Source organism: Rhinatrema bivittatum, chromosome 1 (genome assembly GCF_901001135.1).
Source record: "Rhinatrema bivittatum chromosome 1, aRhiBiv1.1, whole genome shotgun sequence".
Classification (NCBI taxonomy): domain Eukaryota; kingdom Metazoa; phylum Chordata; class Amphibia; order Gymnophiona; family Rhinatrematidae; genus Rhinatrema; species Rhinatrema bivittatum.
This window is the reverse complement of record NC_042615.1, coordinates 53,734,908-53,759,729: the sequence shown is the minus strand read 5'-3', so window position 1 is coordinate 53,759,729 and position 24,822 is coordinate 53,734,908. Positions and strand designations below refer to the sequence as shown.

Sequence of the window (24,822 nt, the reverse complement as noted above, 5' to 3'; positions counted from 1 at the left end):
TTTGCAGTAGGGATGTGAATCGTTTTTTGATGATTTAAAAAAATCGTCAGATATTTTTTAAATCGTCAAAAATCGTTAAGAGTCGCGATACAATAGAAATTCCCGCAATTTATCGTGAAAAATCGTAAATCGGGGGAGGGGGAGAGCGGGGAAAACAACCCCTAAACCCACCCCGACCCTATAAAACGAATCCCTTACCTTCCCCCCACCCTCCCGAACCCCCCAAAACCTTTTACAAGTACCTGGTGGTCCAGTGGGGGCGCGGGGACCAATCTCCCGCTCTCGGTCCATCGGCGCCATTTTGGCTGCCATTCAAAAATGGCGCCGATGGCCCGATAAAAAAACCCCCACCCGACCCTTTAAAAACGACCCCTTAGCTTCCCCCACCCTCCTGATCCCCCCAAAACATTTAAAAATTACCTGGTGGTCTAGTGGTGTTCCCGGGAGCGATCTCCCATTCTCAGGCCGTCGGCTGCCACTCATAAAGATGGCGCCGATGGCCCTTTGCCCTTACCATATGACAGGGTATCCGTGCCATTGGCCGGCCCCTGTCACATAGTAGGAGCACTGGCTGGCCAGCACCATCTTTAAAGATGGCCGCCGCCATCGTAAAGATGGCCACCGCCGTATTTAAAGATGGCCGCCGCCATGTTTAAAGATGGCGCCGGCCATCCAGTGCTCCTACCATGTGACAGGAGCCAGCCAATGGCATGGATACCCTGTCACATGGTAAGGGCAAAGGGCCATCGGCGCCATCTTTATGAGTGGCAGCCGACGGCCCGAGAACGGGAGATCGCTCCCGGGACCACCACTAGACCACCAGGTAATTTTAAAATGTTTTGGGGGGCTCAGGAGGGTGGGGGAAGCTAAGGGGTCGTTTTTAAAGGGTCGGGCCTTACTAAAACAAAATAACGATGTGAATCGGAACCTATTCCGATTCACATCACCACCGATCAGATTTTTTTCCCCCTCTAGCCGAACCCGATCGTTAAGACGATCGGGCACACGATTCACATCCTTGTTTTGCAGTGCACATGCAATACATTTTTTCAATTGTCTACCCAAGACATTTCTAATTATAGTGTAACAACAGTTCTACCTATGAATCTGAATGTAAAGTGATCCAATATTTCATGAGAAACTAGCTTGAAGGTTTGAGTTTGGAGACAGTTCATCTCAGTAAAGGGAAGAGGAATGGTAGGATATCAGCATCCTGTCCTAGGCAGTGAGGGAAAAAGAAAAAGGTGAACTCAGAAAAATCATTAAACTTGTCTTTATTTGACTAATGGGCAATATTCTGGATAAGAACCAAATGACTCTAAATTTTATTGATTTTTTTCATCAGGCAGAATTGTCCAGGACTGGCGAAGATTTGTGTTACAAAAACCTTTAAATGTGAATGCAAAATTAATGGTGAAACACAGCTTTCCCAAAACATCACAAGAAATTAGTATTACAGATACAAGTGAGATCTCGAAAAACCAGAAGCAAGCAATAGAGCCTTCAGTCTTTAAGGTATGAAAAATTTTCCATGACAATTTTCAGTGAAATTACATAGAGTTTAAAAACCCTACTGGTTAATTCCGAAGTTTTTCTACTGCAATTTGAATGTTGTAAGGGGCTTATTCACAAATTACTTTTTTCCATTCTGTGCCGATGGAAAAAAATCTTTAGTAAATAAGGGCTCCATGGATCTTGTGTTCTTATGCCATGATATGTCCCAGATTTAGCCGGAGAAGCTGTCTGAATATTGACCCCTTAGTATTTCAGGCACAAAGAGGTAGATTTTATAAAACTACGCCCGCGCGTACTTTTGTTCGCGCACCAGGTGCAAACAAAAGTACGCCGAATTTTATAAGTTACGCGCGTAGCCACATGTATCTTATAAAATCCGGGATCGGCGCGAGCAAGGGGGTGCACATTTGTGCACCTTGCGCACGCCGAGCCCTGCGCGCGCCGAGCCCTGCGCGCGCTGCCTGTTCCCTCCGAGGCCACTCCGAAATCGGAGCGGCCTTGGAAGGAACTTTCTTTCGGTCTTCCCCCACCTTCCCCTCCCTTCCCCTACCTAACCCACCCCCCCAGCCCTATCTACTCCCCCCCTACCTTTATTGTGAAAGTTACGCCTGCCCCAGGCAAGTGTAACTCGTGCGCACTGGCTGGTCGCTGCCGCGCGATTCCCCGGCCCGGGAGCGATTTCGGAGGCCTCGGGCACGCCCCTGAAACGCCCCTGGGCTGGAACGACACCCATGGCCACGCCCCCAGAAAGCCCCCCGAATGACACGCCGCTGCGGCACGCCCACGACACGCCCCCCCCAGGAAAGCCCTGGGACTTTCGCGCTTCTCGGGGCTTGCGCACGCAGCCGAGCCTATGCAAAATAGTCTCTGCGCGCGCAGGGCGGTTTTGAAAGGGTTACGATGCGCGTAACCCTTTTAAAATCTACCCCAAAATGTTTGCAGATATATCTGATGAATACTGATTGTGAACAGCCTGAAAAATAGGCCTGCCTCGGCCCTCGAGAACTGGAGTTGAGAACCTTTTCACTAAGGGTTCAATACAGGCAAAATGTTCAGATATACCAGACAATTTAATTAATGAAAATTTTAAATTGGTCAAATAAATCAGCTCATTTTTGGTGATTCAGTTACATAGAACCTTTCTTAATACTGTAACATGATAAATGACGCAGCAACAAGAAAATAATGTGCGGCAATAACTTAAACTGAACAATACCACTTTAAACCAAACTGTTAAGTTTTAATGGGTGCACACAACAATAGTGCACCGAATTTAAATATGAGCATTTAGAATAAGTAATAATGCTAAGTAATATTGCTAAGTAATATTAGCATTTAGAATAAGTAGTTACACAAAGCCCCAAAAAGGGCTTTGTGTAACTACTTATTCTAAATGCTAATATTTAAATTCGGTGCACTATTGTTGTGTGCACCCATTAAAACTTAACAGTTTGGTTTAAAGTGGTATTGTTCAGTTTAAGTTATTGCCGCACATTATTTTCTTGTTGCTGTATCTCTAAATGTGTGTGCCCTTTACTCCGCTCTCCCTGCATGCTTGTACATAATAAATGACAACAGATAAGGGCCAGTTGTTTCCATCTGCTGTGTTCAAGCTATATTCCAGCTCTCAGCTGTACAAGCTTGAGCACCTGCACAATATCACTCCTTATTCATGAAGTGTAACCCTTTCTTGGAGAAGTTTAGGTCCCAAGGACATACATACATACATACTTATTTTTTCTCTTCTGGGCATGAATCTAGCTAGCACTCTTCCCATATATGACTTTCTATCCCAAAGGTGGATCCTTTCTGTGGGGGGAAGCTTTCACTTATGGCCCAGGCAATAGTGTGTTTCTCCCTGAGGAGTATTAGAAGCTGCATCTCAAGGAATGAGATGCTGGGACAAATCATGCAGGACAAGGCGCTGGGTATTAAATGTAAAGTCCATTTATCCATAAAAAAGGTGAAATTACAAGCTGACTGATATGCAGATGTGATTTTCTCTTCTGGGTAGGTGTCCTTTACCTCCGATATCTGGGTAAAGCTTCCCATGGTGATTTTAAAGTGCACAAAGCTTTCCCAGCAGCCAAATGGGAATCCTATTGGAGGGATCCCCTCAAATATGAAAAGTCCTACCTGAGTCCAGTTTATCCATGGTCCCATGGGATGGAGGTCTGGTGGGGAAACTCCATATATCTTTGTCCTTACTTCTTAGTCTTGGTGTTGGTGACTTCTCATGCAGGAAAAGTCTTAGGACGTGTGAACCAGGCTATCCCAGCCCTAGAACCCTAGTGGGAGGAGTGAGTCAAAAACTTCCCAACAAACACTATGGGGCAGATCTTAAAACCTGCGCGCGTGTGAAGATTTGTTCGCACAACCTGGTGCGAACAAATCTACGCCCGATTTTATAACATGTGTGCACAGCCGCGTGCATGTTATAAAATCCAGGGTCGGCGCGCGCAAGGGAGTGCACAATTGTACAACTTGTGCGCGCCGAGCCGCGCAACCTTCCTCCATTCCCTCCGAGGCCGCTCCGAAATCAGAGCGGCCTCGGAGGGAACTTTCCTTTCGATCCCCCCCACCTTCCCCTCCCTTCCCCTATCTAACCCATCCCCCAGCCCTACCTAAATCCCCCCCTACCTTTATTTTAGAATTTATGCCTGCCTCCGGGCAGGCGTAACTTGTGCGCGCTGGCCGGCTGCCGGCGTGCCATCCCCCGGCACGGCGGCTGTTCCGGAGGCCTCGGTCCTGCCCCCGGAATGCCCCTTTTCCAAAGCCCTGGGACATACGTGCGTCCCAGGGCTTGCGCGCGTCACCGGGCCTATGCAACTTAGGCTCGGCACGCACAGGGGCAGATTTTCTCGGGTTACAAGCGTATGTTATGCGCGTAGCCTTTGAAAATCTGCCCCTTTCTGAATACTTGCTTCCTGTAAAAATCTCTGAGTGACTGCTGCTTCACTGTCACTGGTGCTTGCCCCATCTAGGGAGTAGATTAAAGCTCACAGGTCTTCAGCCCTTGTCCTTTGTGTCCAGTGGGAACTTTCTCCAAAGGGTGCTAGGTTTAAGCAGCCATCCCTTCTGGAGAAAGCAGAATAGATCTTGGCCATCAAAAATCTCACGCTGCCACATGCTGTCACTGGTGCTTGCCTCACCTAGGGAGCAGAGTGAGGCTCACAGGTCTTCAGGCCTTTCACAGGAGTTCCCTGAGGGAATCCAGTAAAAATCTATCTCACTGCAAAAAAAGGGAAGGAGATCCTCTGGCAGGGAGTGCACAATGAGAAATCTCCTCCACTCTAAATTTCCTATTGCGGCAAGGAGACCTCACCAGAGAGTATAAAAACTAAAACCTCATTGCTCTGAATTTAACTGAAACTGACCCCACTGAATATTAAATTAGCATCACTAAATAGGATGAGGCAATCAACCACAGCCTTCCAAGTTGGGAGGGGCTGAAGAGGATGGAAAGCTCATAGAGATGTCGTCTCTAAGCAGGGACCAAGGCCATCTAGTGTCTGACCCAAGGAGGCACCACATAAGTTTTGTTGTCTTCCATCGTTGGTCCTATACCATTCTGGAAAGATGAGCATAGAAGTTTCCTTACTTAAACCAAAACTCTCCTTTTCCTCTCACCCCATTTGTAAGAAAAATATTGGTTATTTTAGTTTTTCTGAAACAAAATAATCCATTGAATATGATAACATTGAAGGCCCAATTTTTTGGATTTCACATTTCTGTACGTTAATATATAATACTGTGGAGAGGTGAAGAGGTTTAGTTGTTTACTTTTACTGGATTACGCAAAATCCTCAAATTTTCTAATGTCACAAAATGTACCATTATTGCAAGTACTGAGATCTGGGACCTGTTCACATGTACCTTGCTGTTTAGGGGAAGAGACAGTGCAGAAATGTAACTCATTGCTTAGGTTCTCTGTGTTTAAAAATAATTGCTGGACGTAAGAGAAAGCAATTCAAGCGTTTTATGCAGTGGCAAATAAAAGCTTCATATTAACTGTTTTCAATTTATAATATAGAAGAGATGTATTTTACCGTATCAGATGATAATTGTATTTACTGATATCACATGAATGCTTTGATCCATCTGATACATTTCCAAGAGATCACATAAACCTTTGGGAAATGACTTCACTTGTAATTGTTTTCCAAATGTATTATACCCAGAATACTTAGTTTTTCTAAATTCTGTCAGCTGCAGCACTGCAGAATTTCATTCTTAGCACAGAATTGTTAGAAACTGCCTGCCCCGTCTCTATCCTCAGTAGCTGCTATTACCTTCCACAGTTGGGTCTACTTCTGACTCCATTGTAGTAAGTTATGCTAGGCTGTGTGCACATGTCAGCATATATTTCTGTGCACATTTTTGTGCATAGGGCTGAACTTCCAATGTAGCAAAGAGTTTTATGCAGAAAAAATGTGTGCAAAGATTAGCGGTACTCCATGCAAATTCTGTGTTAATTAAGGCACTAGCCATTACTCCCAAATGCAGAAAGGTGCTTAGGATTTACTCATGTTTAATTAACAGTGGAAATTTAACTCCTGGAGAGAGGTGGAGTAAAGTTTGTGGGACTAGTGTTAGTCTATGGGACTAAATCTGGAATTATGGTTTTGTGTCTTGTGGTTGGCATTTTTACACATAAAAATAACATCACACACACTGGTTGTTAAATTTCTCCCAATTTAGAATATTTTTATTATTATTTTTTATTTTTTCTATATACTTTTTCAACTATTAACACTAAATGTTTTTCTACATTCTGTCAGCTATATTCTTTTTCAACTATTAACACTAAGGGGTAGATTTTCAAACCCTGGCATGTGTAAAAGCCCGGGGTTTACGCACGTGGCCGGGCCTTACGTGTGTTGGACCAATTTTCAAACGGCCCGGCTATGCACGTAGACCCTGGGATGCATGTAAGTCCCGGGGCTTGAAAAAGGGGTGGTCGGGGGTAGGGCGGGGCTAGAGGCGCCCGGCACAACGGCCATTTGCTGCTGTACTGGGGGATCACGCGCTTGCAGGGTGCTGGCATGCGCAACTTGCTCCTGCTCCGAGGCAGAACAAAAGGTAAAATAAGAAAATTTGGCATTGTTAGGATAGGGATAGAGAAAGGGCAGGATAAGGGAAGGGGAAGGGAGGTTAGGCTAGGGGATTGGGAAGTTCCCTCCCGGTCTGCTCCTTAATTGGAGTGGACTACGAGGGAACTGGGGAAGGCACCGTTGTGTCGCTGTGTGCATTTTCTAAAGTAGACCCCCCCTTATGCGTGCCAACCCAGCATTTTATAATATGCGCATGCGCCAGCGCACACATGTTATAAAATCACACATCAATGTGTGCACGCTGGGTTGCGCGCTCACATGGACGTGCACGCATAAGTTTTGAAAATCTACCCTATATGTTTTTCTAAATTCTGTCATCTGCAGCACTGCAGAATTTCACTCTCAGCACAGAATTGTGAGAAACTGCTTGCCCAGTGTCCATCCTCAGTAGTTGCTATTACCTCCCACAGCTGTGTCTACTTCTGGCTCCATTGTAGTAAGGTACGCTAGGCTGTGTGCACGTCAGCACATAATTCTGTGCACATTTTTGTGCATAGGGCTGAACTTCCAATGTAGCAAGGAGTTTTATGCAGAAAAAAATGTGTGCATAGATTAGCGCTACTCCATGCAAATTCTGTGTTAATCAAGGCATTAATTATTCTTACAGGACAAGCAGAATGGTAGTCCTCACATATGGGTGACATCATCAGGATGGAGCCCAATCACGGAACACTTTTGTCAAAGTTTCCAGAACTTTGACTGGCACCAACTGAGCATGCCCAGCATAGTACCAACCCTGCAGTCAATAGGGTCCCCCTTCAGTCTTCTTTTTTCCATGCAGCAGTAGCCACGCAGGTTATGGAACTCTTCAGAGATTCCTGACAGGAATTTTCCTCACGGAACTTTGTTAAAAATTTCGAAACATTTTACACCACAGGGGTCCCCTTATTGATTTCTTTACTCCGCGGTCGAGCGGTAAGTTTTTGCCCGTTTGTGGTCGATTCCCATCGGGTTTTTCCCTTGCAACCTATCGGCCATCGACTGCACCATGACTAAATTTTGTCAGAGCCATGGCGTCGGGTTTCCGTCCATGCTCTGACTGCACTTGAACAATGTCTATCACCGACCCTCACACGGTCTGTGTGATGTGCTTGGGATCTGGCCACGATGTCCTTTCTTGCACCAAATGTGGCCAAATGACACTAAAAGGTCGCAAGGCTCGGCTCAATAAGATAGGTCTCTTTCGGGCAAAAACCTCGACGCCATCGATAGCTTCGATGTCATCTGAACCAGTGTCGCCTACGTTGCGCCAACACCGGAACCCTGCTGCTACCCGACCGGCCTCAAAGACTCCATGGATGTCGACTCCCTCTGTTCCCCCTCAAGAAAAACACCGGGGTGAACATAGAGAAAAACATCGACACCGTCATCGTAAGGCTCAGGACATCGATACCGGTAAACCCTCGACATCGTCTGAGCCTCCGACAAAGAAGCCCCATACAGAAAAGGCTTTATCTTCTTCTGTCTCTGGATCACTGAGGCATTCCCCACCTGGACAGGTGCCGGGATCCGCGATTCCACCTTCACTGGTGGACTCTCCAGCTATGCCAGTGCTACCTCTCACTCCAGAACCTGCTATTCATGCCCCAGGTTTCCGTGAGGAATTGGATTGGATGATCCAAGAGGCCATCAGCAAAGCACTCCAGGGCTTCCAACTTCCATCAATGCCGGTGCCGGTTCCTCCTCCGGTCACCGACCCGATACCCATGGCACTTGCACCGCTATTAGCTAGGATGGACAAGTTGATCGGTGCCCTTCCACCGAGGGACCCGACTCCTTCCTCACCAATTCCCTTGTCATCGGAGGAAGGTGAAGGAACACCGCTCTTCATTCCACCATCGGGAGTGCTGCCCCTGATACATCCATCGATGTCACTGATCCCATCAGTGCCTCCGTTGATGCCTCCTTCGATGCCAGTGATGCCGCCATCGTTGCCCTCGATGCACCCATCGATGCCTTTGATTCCTCCTTTGGGACCATCGATGCCCAGACCAGGGCCTTCAGGAATAACTCCGTAAACTTAATTAATAGAAGTTAATGGACTTCTCCTCCAAGAACTTATCCAAACCTTTTTTGAACCCAGCTACACTAACTGCACTAACCACATCCTGTGGCAATAAATTCCAAAGCTTTATTGTGCGTTGAGTGAAAAAGAATTTTCTCCGATTAGTCTTAAATGTGCTACTTGCTAACTTCAAGGAATGCCCCCTAGTCCTTCTATTATTCGAAAGTTTAAATAACCGATTCACATTTGCTCATTCAAGACCTCTCATGATTTTAAATACCTCTATCATATCCCCCCTCAGTCGTCTCTTCTCCAGACTGAACAGCCCTAACCTCTTCAGCCTTTCCTCATAGGGGAGCTGTTCCATCCCCTTTATCATTTTGGTTGCCCTTCTCTGTACCTTCTCCATCGCAACTAAATCTTTTTCCTGGGTGGTAACCAGTAGATGTAGTGTATTTAGATGTTCAGAAGGCATTTGACAAAGTCCCTCATGAGAGGTTGCTAAGAAAACTAAAAAGTCATGGGATAGGAGGCACTGTCCTTTTATGGATTACAAACTGGTTAAAAGACAGGAAACAGAGAGTAGGATTAAATGGTCAATTTTCTCAGTGGAAAAGAGTAAACAGTGGAGTGCCTCAGGGATCTGTACTTGGACCAGTCCTTTTCAATATATTTATAAATGATCTGGAAAGGAATATGACATGTGAGGTAATCAAATTTGCAGATGATACAATATTATTCAGAGTAGTTAAATCACAAGCGGATTGTGATAAATTGCAGGAGAACCTTGCAAGACTGGAAGATTGGGCATCCAAATGGCAGATGAAATTTAATGTGAACAAGTGCAAGGTGATGCATATAGGGAAAAATAATCCATGCTGTAGTTTCACGTTAGGTTCCATATTAGGAGCTACCACCCAGGAAAAAGATCTAGGCATCATAGTGGTGTAATGCTAGGAATTATACCGAAGGGAATGGTGAATAAAAAAGAAAATGTCATAATGCCTCTGTATCACTCCATGGTGAACCCACACCTTGAGTAATGTGTACAATTCTGGTTGTCGCATCTCAAAAAGGATATAGTTGTGATGGAGAAGGTACAGAGAAGGGGGACCAAAATGATAAAGGGAAAGGAACAGCTCCCCTATGAAGAAAGGCTAAAGAGGTTAGGGCTATTCATCTTGGAGAAGAGACAGCTGAGTGGGGATGTAATAGAGGTCTTTAACATCATGAGAGATCTAGAACAGGTAAATGTGAATCGGTTATTTACCCTTTCAGATAATAGAAGGACTTGGGAGTACTCTGTAACATTAGCAAGTAGCACATTTAGAACTAATTAGAGAAAATTCTTTTTCTCTCAACGCACAATTAAGCTCTGAAATTTGTTGCCAGAGGATGTAGCTAGTGCCATTAGTGTAGCTGGGTTTAAAAAAGTTTTGGATAAGTTCTTGGAGGAGAAGTCCATTAATTACTATTAATCAAGTTGACTTACAGCCAAATGTGATGGCCCATATGGGCAAATACTGGGGGGGGGGGGGGGGGGGGGCAGGCTGGGGGGCATGGTCTGGGAGGGGCGGGGAAGGGGGAGGCTTCTGCCCTGGAAGAGGAGGAGTTGGGGCGGATGCCACGAAGACAGCGTAGAGGCGAAATGGTATGCTTCCGTATCGCTGCCTATTTCGCACCGAATAACTACACCTTTTATGGTGTAGTTATACGGTGCAATGCTGGCAGCGATCACACTGCGGAGGTGTGATCACAAGGGAAGTATCTCTGTCATTTTTACTTAAAAAGAAAAAAAGAAAAAAAGTAAAATAAGTAAAATACAAATTGAAAACACATGGGTAAAACAGTGACCAATGATTAAAGATGATCCCTAATGCGGCTTGAGAGCAGATATGCCAAAAGCTAGCGGGATGGTATGAGAGTCACTTACTCATGAGCACATTTATGAATCGGTACCATTTATGTCTATTGGAGAAATTCTAATAACCTAACGTACTTAGATTTATACACTTTGTAGCATTACCAGGATTACCCTCTGTTACTGAATTAGCTAAACTCTTCATTAAACATATCTTCCGTCTTCATGGGATGCCCAAACATATCCTATCTGACACAGGAGTGCAATTTACTGCAAAGTTTTGGAGAGCATTATGTCAGAAGTTTGACATCGCTTTAGATCTAACCTCTGTCTACCATCCTCAGTCTAACGGTCAGACTGAGAGGATGAATAGGACACTGAAACAATTTCTGCGATCCTTTGTCAACTCTAGACAGAACGACTGGGCTGAACTACTGCCTTGGGCAGAATTTGCCATCAATTCACATGGGAGACAACCTTTATCTCCGCTGCCTATTCCATTGACAGTAGCCTCTCCTGCTGCCCAGGCTACCGCAGCAGAATTATCCCAGCTTTGGAGACAGATGAAGGAGCTCTTTTTTAAAGCAGGACAAAAGGCAAGGAGGACCTATGATTCCCATCATCAAAAGGCACCCCAGTTCCAGCCAGACGAAAAGATCTGGTTAAGCACAAAATACCTCTGACTCAAGCTTCCATCTGCAAGATTTGCTCCTCGCTTTGTGGGACCTTTCACCATCCTTTGGTGATTAGGAAATTTAACATACAGTCTCAAACTGCCTCCATCAATGAAGATACACAATGCATTTCATGTATCTCTACTAAAGCCAGTGATACTCTCTGAGTTCTCCAGAAAAGAACCAGAGCCCACCAGCCTGGACACAGAAGATGACATTGCATATGCCGTAGACGACATCCTTGATGTACGTAAAAGAGGCAAGACATGGGAGTACCTCATTTCATGGGAGAACTATGGCCGAGAGGAAAACCCTGGGAACCACTGGCCAATATTTCAGTCAAGGAGATGCTCCGCCAGTTCCACTTGGCACACCCTCGCAAGCCCAGAGCAACTGGAAGAGGTCTTGGCGGAGGCCCTTTAAAGGGGGGTACTGTTGCGTCTGTCGGTCGCAGACAGCTGCGACCGCTCTGCCTTACCTCTTTTTCTCCCCTTTCTCTCTCTCTGGGAAAGATGGCTGTCTCCGGTGGTGAGTGCTGCGGGCCTTGGTGTTATCAGACCAGCATGGTCGTCCCCATCCGCCATGCTCACTCCTGGGGCCTCCTAGGGCGCGAGCGCGCACATCTCTGACGCTCAAATACACGTCATGGTGGGAACCTCGGGGGTGGCCCCACCGCATGACGTCAGTACCTCCGGGTATAACTAGCCTCCGCATCTGCTACCTAAATGAGTTAGCAAAGACTTCGCTTCCCTACTCTGCCTGCTCTAAGCTGCCAGCTTAGACGCTTCCTATCGCTAAGGGCCTCGCTCCAGCAGAAGCTCTAGACACCCGCTCTTTGGGGGTCTCTCGCTTCCAACTACCCTTCGGGGTCTCACTAACCTAGACAACCGCTCCTTGGGGGTCATGTCTCTTATTAATTTCCAGGATATTGGACCATTGGGTACTCGCTCCTCGAGGGCCTATCTACTTCATATCCTACACCATGGATCTTCGGTCCCACCATTCTACCATCAGGAAGACGCCTTCTCTCCATGAGTACCTCTACAAACTGGCACTCCAATTCCACCCACCAGCCTCGGCATTACCCACACTGCAGGCTCCTGCCTATCGTGAACATCTGGATGAGATTACACTTCTGAGCCTGTTAAGCATATTTGCACCTCGTGGATCAGTGCCTTACCTTCCTGCTTTACCATCTATTACAGCAGTACAATAAAGACTCTATCCATTAGGGATGTGAATCGTTTTAGGACGATTAAAATTATCGTCTGATAATTTTAATATCGTCTTAAACCGTTATGGAACACAATACAATAGAGATTCTAATGATTTATCGTTATAAATCGTTAGAATCGTGAGCCGGCACACTAAAACCCCCTAAAACCCACCCCCGACCCTTTAAATTAAATCCCCCACCCTCCCGAACCCCCCCCAAATGACTTAAATAACCTGCGGGTCCAGCGGCGGTCCAGAACGGCAGCGGTCCGGAACGGGCTCCTGCTACTGAATCTTGTTGTCTTCAGCCGGCGCCATTTTCCAAAATGGCGCCAAAAAATGGCGGCGGCCATAGACAAACACGATTGGACGGCAGGAGGTCCTTCCGGACCCCCGCTGGACTTTTGGCAAGTCTTGGGGTCAGGAGGCCCCCCCCAAGCTGGCCAAAAGTTCCTGGAGGTCCAGCGGGGGTCAGGGAGCGATTTCCCGCCGCGAATCGTTTTCGTACGGAAAATGGCGCCGGCAGGAGATCGACTGCAGGAGATCGTTCAGCGAGGGTTCCGGCGCCTCGCTGAACGACCTCCTGCAGTCGATCTCCTGCCGGCGCCATTTTCCGTACGAAAACGATTCGCGGCGGGAAATTGCTCCCTGACCCCCGCTGGACCTCCAGGAACTTTTGGCCAGCTTGGGGGGGGCCTCCTGACCCCCACAAGACTTGCCAAAAGTCCAGCGGGGGTCCGGAAGGACCTCCTGCCGTCCAATCGTGTTCGTCTATGGCCGCCGCCATTTTTCGGCGCCATTTTGGAAAATGGCGCCGGCTGAAGACAACAAGATTCAGTAGCAGGAGCCCGTTCCGGACCGCTGCCGTTCCGGACCGCCGCTGGACCCGCAGGTTATTTAAGTCATTTGGGGGGGGGTTCGGGAGGGTGGGGGATTTAATTTAAAGGGTCGGGGGTGGGTTTTAGGGGGTTTTAATGTGCCGGTTTTGCGATTTTACGTTTTTTTTGATTTTTTTACGATTTTTCACGATATTTTACCCCCCAAACGGCAACAATACGATTCCCTCCCCCTCCCAGCCGAAATCGATCGTTAAGACGATCGAGGACACGATTCACATCTCTACTATCCATTCTGTGTCTGCTAACTGTGTCAGCCTATCACAGTAGGTTCCCCACGGGGCTCCTCCCCGTGGGCGGAGTCATCTCCACTGCGACCAAGGGTCCACAATGCCTCAAACACAACAAACGGGCTTGCCAGGGGTTGAGTTGTTGCACCTGATGCAGATATTCTAAATTCTTATGATCGATGTAGACCGTAATCTGGTATTGTATACCCTCTAACCAAGGGCGCCATTCCTCAAAGGCAATTTTGATGGCAAGGAGCTCTTTATTGCCAATGGCGTAGTTACTTTCTGCTGGAGAGAATTGATGAGAGAGGAAGGAGCAAGAATGTAATGTCTGATTGGCAGAGTGCTTGCTGAGAACGGCTCCAACCCCTTCAGCTGAGGCGTCCACATCAACGATAAACGGACGTTGTGGGTCGGGGTGATGAAGACAAGGTTCCAGGAGAAATGCTTCCTTGAGGTGATGGAAGGCGGCTATTGCCTCAGACTGCCAGTGCTTGGGATCAGCGCCTTTACGGGTCAGAGCAGTCAGCGCTGCTACGATGGAGGCATAGTTGGAAATAAAGGAGCAGTAGTAGTTAGCAAAACGTAGAAATCGCTGTTGGGATTTCAGTCCGGACGGTTGGGGCCAATCTTAAATGGCCTTGAGTTTCTGCGGATCCTCGCGACATCCTTGATCGAAAATGATGTAGCCCAGAAAGGGAAGGGCTTCTTTTTTGAAGAGGCATTTTTCGAGTTTCGCATAGAGTTGATTTTCTCTGAGGTGCTGTAATACCTGGGAGACGTGTTGGCGGTGAGCAGTGAGAGACTTGGAGAAGACTAAGATATCATCAAGGTAGATGATACCCCAATGGTGGGGGTGGAAGGGGAATAGAACAAAGAGCTAAGAGAAACAGATAAGTATGAGAGAAAAAATGTGTGAAGCTTGCTGGGCAGACTGGATGGGCCATTCGGTCTTCTTCTGCCGTCATTTCTATGTTTCTATGTTTCTATGTAGATGACCATGCACTGATATAAGTCCTGGAAAATTTTGTTCATTAAGTTTTGAAATATGGCTGGGGCGTTACAAAGGCCAAAAGGCATAACTAGGTATTCTTAGTGCCCGTCTCTGGTGTTAAACACCGTCTTCCACTTGTCACCCTCCTTGATGCAAATTAAGTTATAGGCTCCCCTGAGGTCCAATTTGGTAAAAACGCGTGCACCTTGGAGACAGTCAAAGAGTTCCAATATTAAGGGAAGTGGTAGCGGTCTTTCAGGGTTATGGCGTTCAATCCCCGATAGTCAATACAGGGACGGAGTGTTCCATCCTTTTTACCCACAAAGAAGAACCCAGCCCCTGCTGGTGAGGTTGATTTGCGGATGAATCCTCGGTCCAAGTTTTCCTGGACGTAGCATGACATGGCCTGAGTCTCGGAGGATGAAAGGGCATAGGTGCGTCCTTGAGGGGGCTCGGTGCCCGGGAGAAGGTTGATAGCGCAATTGAAGGGTCGATGGGGTGGTAGCATCTCAGCTTTTCATTTAGAAAAGACATCTGTGTAAGAAGCATATGGTGACAGTAGGCCCTGAGGAAGGGTGGTCGTGGTCAAGCACTGTACAGGAACTACCGAATTGAGGCAGGAGTCTTGGCAGGCCAATCCCCATCAAACCAGTTGTAGGGTTTTCCAGTCGAACTGGGGGCAATGCGCTTGAAGCCAGGGGAATCCCAGCATGATGGGGTTTATAGATTGTTCAAGGTTGTGGAAGGAGAGTTGTTCTACATGAAGTAATCCAGTGCGAACTTGGACAGGAGCAGTGACGTGGGTAACCCAACCCGGGAGGGGTTCACCCTAAATGGACAAGAGGACCAATGGAACCTGAGCACAGACAAGTGGAATTTTGAGGTGCTCCACCAAACTCTTCATGATGAAGTTATCCCCGGCTCCCGAGTCCACCAGGGCTAGAGTGTGGAATTCATGGTCTGGTGTAGTCAACTTGACTGGCAGAGTCAGTGGAGGTATGTGTGATGCCAGGCCCAGGAAGAGTCCTCCTTCAGACCTTAGCCCCGGGAGTTTCCCAGACACACCTGTCAAGATGCCAGGAGGTCCCTGCAGCACCACAGTAGAGATAAAGTCCACCTTGCATACATCTATGATGTTCCTGAGAGGAGAGTTTACCTCAACCCAGTTGCATGGGTTCTTCAGCTGGCGCCATGGAAGGACCTTGTTCGACCTTTGGAGACGGTGAACTCGAGGGCGTCTGAAGGTACTGGAAGTTTTCTTGGAGAGCTGAACTTCTCGGGAGCGTTTTTGAAGGCGTCTGTTTATTCGCCCGGTCAAGTCAATGAGGGAGTTCAAGGACCTTGGTAATTCGCGAGCTGCGAGTTCATCTTTAATTCTTGAGTTGAGCCCCTCCAGGAAGATGGTCCTCAAGCAGTCGGACTCCTATCCAAGTTCTGAGGATAGTGTTCAGAACTCGATTACGTATTCGGCGAGAGTCCGGGAGCCCTGGCGCAAATGGAGGAGAGTTGCTCCAGAGGTCGCCTGGTGAGTGGGGTCGTCAAAGATGATGCGGAAGAGATCCCAAAATTCTCTCAAGTTGTGAAACACAGGGTCGTCATGCTCCCACAAGGGAGATGCCCAGGCTAGCGCTTTCCCTTCGAGAATAGACAAGATGTACGTTGTTTTAGTAACATCATCAGGAAAGAGGATAGGCTGTAAGTGGAAATGCATGTTGCACTGATTGATGAAGCCCCTACAGGAGCGGGGTTCGCCTGAGAAGCGAGGAGGAACCGGTTGAGGAATCACCGGACGGACACCAGAGGTCGCTGGCACTGATGGCAAGGCAGGTTCCATGGGGCCGACGGCATCAAACCATCGGTTCAAGCTTTCTACTGCAGAGACAAGAGAATCCAGATTCTTCTGTTGATCCAAGATCCGTTGGGCCATACATGGAATGGCCTGACTGGCCGAGGACTCTGCCGGGTCCATGGACTTGGCAATCTGTAGTGAAGGCCGAAGAGATGTGGACCCTTTGCCCAAGGGGGAGTTGGCACTACCTGAGGAAGTGAAGTCCCACAGGTTCCCCCGTCAGGAGGCGAGGCTGAACTGAGGCAAGGGCTGACTGGATCTTCACCACTGAAAGCCTGCGGTCCCCCCGGGTGGAGCCCGGGGGGGACCGCAGGATCAGAAGCCAGGGGATCACCAACTGCCAGTCCGAGGTCAGAAGCCAGAGAGTCGCCAATTGCCAGTACGAGTTCAGAAGCCATAGAGTTGTCAATCTCCGGTCTGAGGTCAGCAGCCAGAGAACAGTCCAGGAGCTGCTGAGCGGATGACAGGAACAGGACTCGGAAGGACGGGAACAGGACTCAGAAGGATGGGATTCAGAAGGGCAGGAACAAGACTCAAGGAGCAGGAACAAGAGCACCAGAGGCACAGACAGGCTTATCAAAGCAAGCAGACTCGTTGCCAAATCGAGGAAGGGTAGGAGATGTGGACCTAAATAGGCCTGGCTTGATGATGTCATCAGGGAGGAGTCCCTGGAGTTTCCCACTGCTGGCCCTTTAAATTCTCCTGAAGAGGAGTGTGCCGGCGCCTAGAGGAGGGCCCAGAGAGGGGAAGGACCCTGGACAGCAGCTTCCCTGCCGCGTGGAGAGAGGAGGAGCAGTCAGGCAGCGAGGACGTCCTTCAGGCTGCCAGATGGTGTCTGCCGCGGCAGCAGCTTCCCGGCAGCAGCTAGGCCGCGAAGAATGGTGATGCCGTGGCCTCCAGGCAGTGGGAAGATGGCGGTGGCGGCATAGACCGCTGGTGGCCTAGGCCGCGGGGCGGGCTCCTATGGCGTCGGGCCAGCCACGGAGGTAAGCAGGGTTGGGCCGCCAGTAGGTCATAGGAGGTCTGTAAACAAGATGGAATTTGATGGTATGCCAGAGGTACTGGAAATGGAGCTCCACCCCGTGAAGGAATACAGTGCTGAACAAAGTATAGTATTAAGATTGTTTTCTGAAGGAAGCCAAGTGTGGCATCCTAACCTGATAAGATATTTTAGTTTATTAAAAAAAAGCATTTATTCATATTATTACTAGAGTACTATTTCTTATCAAATTAATCAAAATTCTTTCACAGGGAATCATTATTTTATGTATATTATTAAAGAACCTTTGCAAAATAAGATACATTCTTACACACATTGACAATCCTAGATGCATATATACATATTTGACTATCATTTTTCTTTGGACTTTCAATGAGTGATGACCATGTGTATAAATACAGATTTTATAATTTTATAAATATTTAACTATACATTTTTTTCCAATGTATCTTTATTGAGGAACACATTTACAAGGTCTTAGGTCCAGGAAGGAAACACACCTTCCTTAATACCAAGGCATTCTGCTCTAGAAGACCTAAGCAGAACATGGGGAACAAAAGTACATGCTAATAATCGAGTTACACTTTCTCATAAGTACTGCCTGGAAAAAAATTACTTAAAGATAGTGAATATAAGGTAGATTTTAAAAGCATTGCTCGTTCAAAAATGGCCCCAAACACACATATGTGGGCCGCAAGCAATGCACATTTTAAGAAGCCCGGAAGTACGCATGTACATACCTGTGCAGAAGTCAAGAATAAGGAGACCGAAAAGGGACAGGGCATGGGGCCAAGACTTACGCACATAACCCTAAATTTTGCAAGGCTGAACATGGCAACACATGCCATGTTACCTGTGTAACTTTACTGCTGGTCCTTATGAAGCACAAGTCTGGAGATTCTGGGCCAGAGGGATCCTGAACACTGGGTGGGGGGAGAAGAGAGAGAGAGAGAGAGACACACAATCTGATACTCTATATCTTCTACTGTAAGAGGGGCACTTTCAACTCAGAGTGGGTTTTTGGGGGGGGGGGGGGGCAGTGTTACATTGTGTCTGCCTAGGGTGCAAGGGTCTGTAGACCCTTGTAACAATTCCTCCCCTAAAACCCACCCTGAGTTGAAAGTGCCCCTCTTACAGTGGGAGATTTATAGAGTGACAGATTGTCTCTCTAACTGAGTCTCTCTCTCTCTCTCTCTCACACACTCATATGTGTAAAGGCTCCATATGTGCAGTACGGATATTTTAAAAGATATGTGTGTACTTGCCTGGACGATATAACATTAAGCATATTTTTGCTCGCCCATGCACTCCTTTTAAAAGTTACCTGTAAGGGAGAGTAGTTGAATGTGGCTATGAAATGTATGTGGAGGTTATGCCTCTTATATGACATAATTTTTAAAAGGAACTTGGTGAATAGATTGTTTCTCAGATGAACATCTTTTTGTGTAGCAGTTGCTTTTCAGCAAATTTCAAATATTTACAACTATTAGCCCGTTCAGGCCAAAAATAATTAGAGTGACTTGAACCTGAGTTTATGATTCTGTCTACTAAGCAAATTAATACTATAGCTCTAGAGATGAAGTTACCAAAGAACATGAAAGAGTATAAAAAAAAAAATCACAGCTTTCCTTTCAAATGGCAATGACCTAATTTTTTTGAGAAATAGATTTGCAATAAAATCTATTAGCTTGCATATAAAAATTAATTTGAATCATTCCTATGTTGTAGTTAATTTGTCTTGCAGAAAGAAAGCTGACTGTGTTTTTTTAATGTAAAAAATTGCTTTCATGAATCATTGACCTTTATTTCCTCTTCGGGTACAGTAAGTGAAGATATTTTAGATATGTGTTTGGAATTGCACAATTATAAAAGGTGTGTGTTGGGGGATCTAGGCTTGGGACAGGTGAGCAGACTCAACATACCATAGCAATTTACCTATACTATTATCTTTTATTTGAAAAAAAAAATACCCTCAGATATTCTACTTTAAAATACACCAAAGACAGGGTAAATTAGAGGAAAAATGAATGGGATAACGAGTATCTTGAAACTAGAGGATAGCAGAATCCAAGCTAGCATAGTCTTATCAAAAGGAGAATGTGACAGATGAATCTGATTATTTTATTTGATTGAGTGACTAGAGAACTAGATTAGGGGTGATCACTGCATGTGCCTTTGATACTGCCTTGCATAGGAAGCTCATAAATAAAAGTCTAAGAATGGGATTTAGGTGGTAAACTAGATTAGAAACCAGCCAAGGGTTAGACAACAGAAGGTGGTGGGAAATGGATTCACTCAGATGAGTGGAAAACCTTAGGGATTGGGTCTGTGGCCTGTTGTGTTCAATAACTTTGTGATATTGTGGAGAGATTAGGAGAAAAAGGTTGTCTTTTTGCAGATGACATTAAGATCTGCAACAGAGTGACACGCTTATGTGGGTGGGGCTGCAGGATTTCAAGTAAAGGGCTACCACATATTCTGAAGTACTCCATATGTTGAAAAAGGGGGGTTTTAGTTATTAAAACACTATAGCAAGCAGGGATGACTGTAGGATTTAAATTAAAGGGTTACCACTTATTCTGAAGTTTTCCATATATAGAAAAAAGAGGTTTTAGCTGTTAAAACTCCATAGTATACAGGGAGGGCTACAGGATTTCAAGTAAAGAGCTACCACATATTATGATGTTCTGCATATGTAGAAAAGAGGGAGTTTAGTTGTTAAAGCACCAAACTATGCAGGCATGGCTGTAGGATTTAAATTAAAAGTCTACTACATATTCTGAAATACTCCATATGTAGAAAAAGGGGATTTTAGTTGTTAAAACACTATAGCATGCAGGGATGTCAGTAAAATTTAAAGTAAAGGGCTACCATATAATCTGAAGTACTCCATATGTAGAATAAAGGGTTTTAATTGTTAAAACACCATGGTATGCAGGGATGGCAGTAAAATTTAAAGTAAAGGGTTACCATATATTCTGAAGTACTCCATATATAGAATAAAGGGTTTTAGTTGTTAAAACACCATGGTATGCAGGAATGGCTATCCGTCCTGCCTTCCCTTTGAATGGATACCCAGTATTGACCTCAGCTTGCCTCTTGGACCTCCCTGAATGCTGCCTGCCACTGACCACAGCCTGCTTTGAACACATCTTGACATTGAAAACAGTCTGCTTCCTGGTCTTCCTTGAATGCCACCTGCCTCTGATCACAGCCTGCTTACTGGACTACCTTGAACACCGCCTACTACTGACTTGGCCTGCTTCTGGATTCACCTCTGCCATATCTGCTCTACCCTCAATGGATCTCCACCATTTCAGCAGAGGCCCTCACCTAAAATCTGCTGGCCCCGTCACCCAAAGGCTGAACCCAAGGGGAATGTGTGCTGATATAGGCAAAACTCCAGGGTTTGCCTCATCTGGGTCTTTCTGCCAATAGTGGGAACCTGCAGAGCTCCTTCCTGCAGATTGCGCCAACTTCACCTCATTCCAAGGGTCTATGAATTCAATACTTAACTGGCTATATTCAAACATAAATGATTAGGTTTTTGTTATCTGGCTATCTGGGGTTCATATTCTGTCCACTAGCCAGCTTATAGAATATGAACCCCAAACTGTCTAAAGTTTAAGTAGTTAGTAGGCCAGTTGATAAGTGTGATTGAAACTTGCACAGTTAAATTGTTAGCAAGTTGTGTACCAATGATTTGTCTGCTTTCTGCCCTAGTTTATGCTACCTGTTTTTTCCCTCTACCTTCCCTGTATCACAGTATTTGCTTGCTTTCCAGTAAAAATCATAAACAATTAATCCAGGTGCCAGTGTGTTTGGATCTTTTTAAGAGCATGAGAAATATTATTATTCAGAGAATTTGCGTGGGGAAACCTGGGTGTGATATGGGGGGTGGGGTGGTCTAGGACACTATCTTACCCCTTTCCAGGCGAGTGAATCTGCAAGAACACAACTCAAGGACTACTCAAGGCGACACTTTGAAATCAAACATTCTGATTTTTACCAAACGTTCTCGAAAGAACTTAGAAAACAAAAGGTTTCATCCCTAGTTTGCTCAATGAAAGCTTGACAAAATATTAAAGAAAAAATATTCTGGTGCTTCACAACTAGCTGATGAAGAGAGTTTTGAGATATTCCAACTGATAGTTAAATCTTTGAGACTCTTTATGATGCTGTTTCTATTAAAAAAAAAAAGGTTAATTGTAGCTTCACAGAAACCTTGTGGCACTAAATGTGTTAAAAAGTTTGAATCCATCAGTTTGAAATGGATGATAGTGCAACAGTGATTAACTGACATTTCAAATTATGTTGAAACTAAATTTTCTGACATATTCAATAGGGGGTGTAGTTACTATTCCCTTTGAATCAACTGCACAAATATGAATCTTTGCACATGGAATGACCTCTGATTTGAACTGTATGGTGGACTTGTCAAATTCCAGTCATTGCACAGTCAGACACTTCAAGTATTACTTCATAGTGTTGATCAATATGGATTGGAATTATCTAAACTTGGGGACATAGTTACTGATGGTGCACCATCTATGATTGGCTCTGAGAATGAGATTGTATCCCTTCATTCCAAGCATAAGTCAAGATGGGGACTTCAAAATGAGCTGATTAAATACTATTGCAACCTAATATGCAAGGATCTAGGATTCAGGAGTATCATGAGTGCTGTTGTGAGTGCAATTAATTTCATTATATCGTGTGAGGTAAACCACAGGCAATCTTAAATATTTATTGATGAAATTGAAGCTGATTATAGTAACATTATCTACTACCCTGAAGTTCATTGGCTTATTAGAGGCAAAGAAACCTATTAATAAATCATTTTGAAGATGCAAACTGGATATGTGATTTGATCTTTGTAACTAGCATTTCTGCTCATTTAAATGACCTGAATTTCAAACTGCAAGGGAAAGGCCATCTCATGTCAAACCTTGCTGCCAACACAGCAGCCTTCTAAATCAACTTAGCATTCTTTCATTAACAACTTTTTAAATAACTCCTGTCTCTTTCCAAATTGTAAGAAAATATTTCAACAATACAGGATGTATAGTTGACAATATGCCAGTTACGTAAAAAAGCGACAGCAATAATTTCAGGAGTGATTTTTGGACAAAACTGCAAACATTTGAGGCCTGATTTCCTAAGAGTTTTTTTTTCAAACATTAAGAATGGGAAAAAGCCTCAATAAATGAAACCTTTTTGTATAAAAATAGGGCAAATCTTTGAATCAGTCTACTTGCACAAATTGCTCATATTTTTGCCAAGGGTATGATTTCAACTTGCAGAAAAAAATTACTGGGAAAAATCATACAAGCAAAATCTTGCACAAAAAACATTATGGAACTATTGCTTGATTCTTACAGTGAATACAGCACTTTTGAGCAAATGTCTTTCAATACTTTATATTTCTTTGAAAATTTTGGGGGTCATTTACTAAGCTTATCGCACGAGATACCAGGATGGGGGCAGAGTCAGGGCGGCGTCAGCCCCAGAAGAGGAGGAGTCGAGGTGGCACCGGGGCTGACGCCGTGAAGACTGCGCTGACAGCGAAAGGTAAGCACCTTTATCGCTGCCGATTTCGCGCTGAATAACTACACCGTGGAGGTGCGATCACTGCCGGCTAGCGCAGGACTGCCCCACGCTTCGCCCCCCGCCCCCGTTACTGCCGGGATTCAAAGAGCCAGGCGGTATTAATAAATCCAGCCCTTTGCTTGTATTGTTTTATTTATTTTATTTAAAGTATTTCTAGACCGACATTCGTTGGGAACATCACATCGGTTTACATGGAACAGGAAATACATCTCAGGTAGATTTTATAAATCTGCACCCACGCGTACTTTTGTTCGCACACCAGGCGCAAACAAGAGTACGCGGGATTTTAATAGATACGCGCGTAGCCGCACGTATCCATTAAAATCCGGGGTCGGTGCACGCAAGGCTGCCCAAAATCGGCAGCCTGCGTGTGCCGAGCCACGCAGCCTGCCTCCATTCCCTCCGAGGTTGCTCCAAAACGTGGTGGCACATAATTTGGGGGCCGGCCCAGCACGCGATTCCCAGGCCCGGGAGCCATTTCGGAGGCCTCAGTCATGCCCCTGAAACGCCCCGGGCCGGAACCATGCCCGCGGCCCCACCCCCACCCCCAAATGATGCGCCACCGCGAAACGCCCCCCCCCCGACATGCCCCCCCAGGAAAGCCCCGAGACTTACGCGCATCCCGGGGCTTGCGCACGCCGCCGAGCCTACTCAACATAGGCTCGGCGCGTGCAGGGGGTACTTCGGCCAGGTTTTCGGGGGGTATGCGCGTATCTTACGCCCATACCCCTTTGAAAATCTGGCCCACAGCGTATAGGCTTTACAATGAACAGATTTAAAAAATAACAATAACATAAGGCAGGTAGACTAAATAACGAGAGTTGAACTTTGTAAATAATATAAGTAATATAGGTATAGCTATAAAATGACATATAAAATGAAGATAAAATATTTACATAGCAATAGGAAGAGGGAAGATAACTGCCCAAGGATAGATTGTGGTTACAGTGGAATTATATTATACATTGTAAGAGGGTGGGGGAATGTGGATAGAGGGGAAGGCAGTGGAGGCATCGGAAAGAGATTGCTTGAAAAGGTAGAAGAGTAGAGGTATTATTGCGGGGAGAGCGAGTAAGTGAGAGTGGATCAAGTGAATGCCTGTTTGAATAGCCAAGTTTTCAGTTTTTGTTGAATTTTTGTAAACAGTTCTCTTGGCGTAGGTCAGTGGGCATAGTATTCCAGATTACAGGCCCTGCACTGGATAGGGCACGCTCTTTCGTGGTGGTATGATGAGTAAGTTTAGGAGAAGGTGTGAGTAGGGTTGCCAAATAGTGAGATCTAGTGGGTCTGTTAGTGGTACGGAAATGTAGGGAGTCATTAAGCCAATGCATATTTTGGTTGTGTAAGGTTTTGTGTATGATGGAGAGGGTCTTATAGCGGATTCAAGATGAGATTGGGAGCCAGTGTAGTTCTTTGACAATAAGGGAGATATGCTCGTTTATGCAAGTGTTAGTGAGAATATGGGCAGCGGCATTCTGTAGCATTTGGAGTGGGGTGATTGTATTTTTGGGAAGGCCTAGAAGGAGGGTGTTGCAGTAGTCGATTTTTGAGAAAACAGTGGTCTGGCGTACTGTGCGGAAGTCATTGAAATGGAGAAGGGGTCTTAGTTTTTTTAGCGTGTGAAGTTTGAAATAGCATTCTTTCATTGTGGAATTAATACATTTTTTAGGTTAAATTGATTGTCAATGATGATGCCTAGGTCTCGTGTGTGTTGTGAGATGGAGATTGTAGAAGGAAGGGTGTTAGGTTGGGAGAGGGTGAAATGATCATGATTTCTGTTTTGGATGTATTGAGTGCGAGGTTGAGGTTACTGAGGAGATTGTTGATTGCAGTGAGAGAGGTTTCCCAGATTTTGAGGG

At 45.7% G+C, this 24,822-nt stretch overlaps 1 protein-coding gene across 1 annotated transcript in view; it reads left to right on the top strand.

The window, feature by feature from the left end:
* Window positions 1-24,822, top strand: part of LOC115092544 — a 447,216-nt gene that overhangs the window by 191,158 nt on the left and 231,236 nt on the right. The window contains exon 4 of the mRNA XM_029603496.1: window positions 1,346-1,515. Coding sequence (XP_029459356.1) covers window positions 1,346-1,515 — 170 coding nt within the window. The remainder of the gene's footprint in view (window positions 1-1,345; window positions 1,516-24,822) is intronic.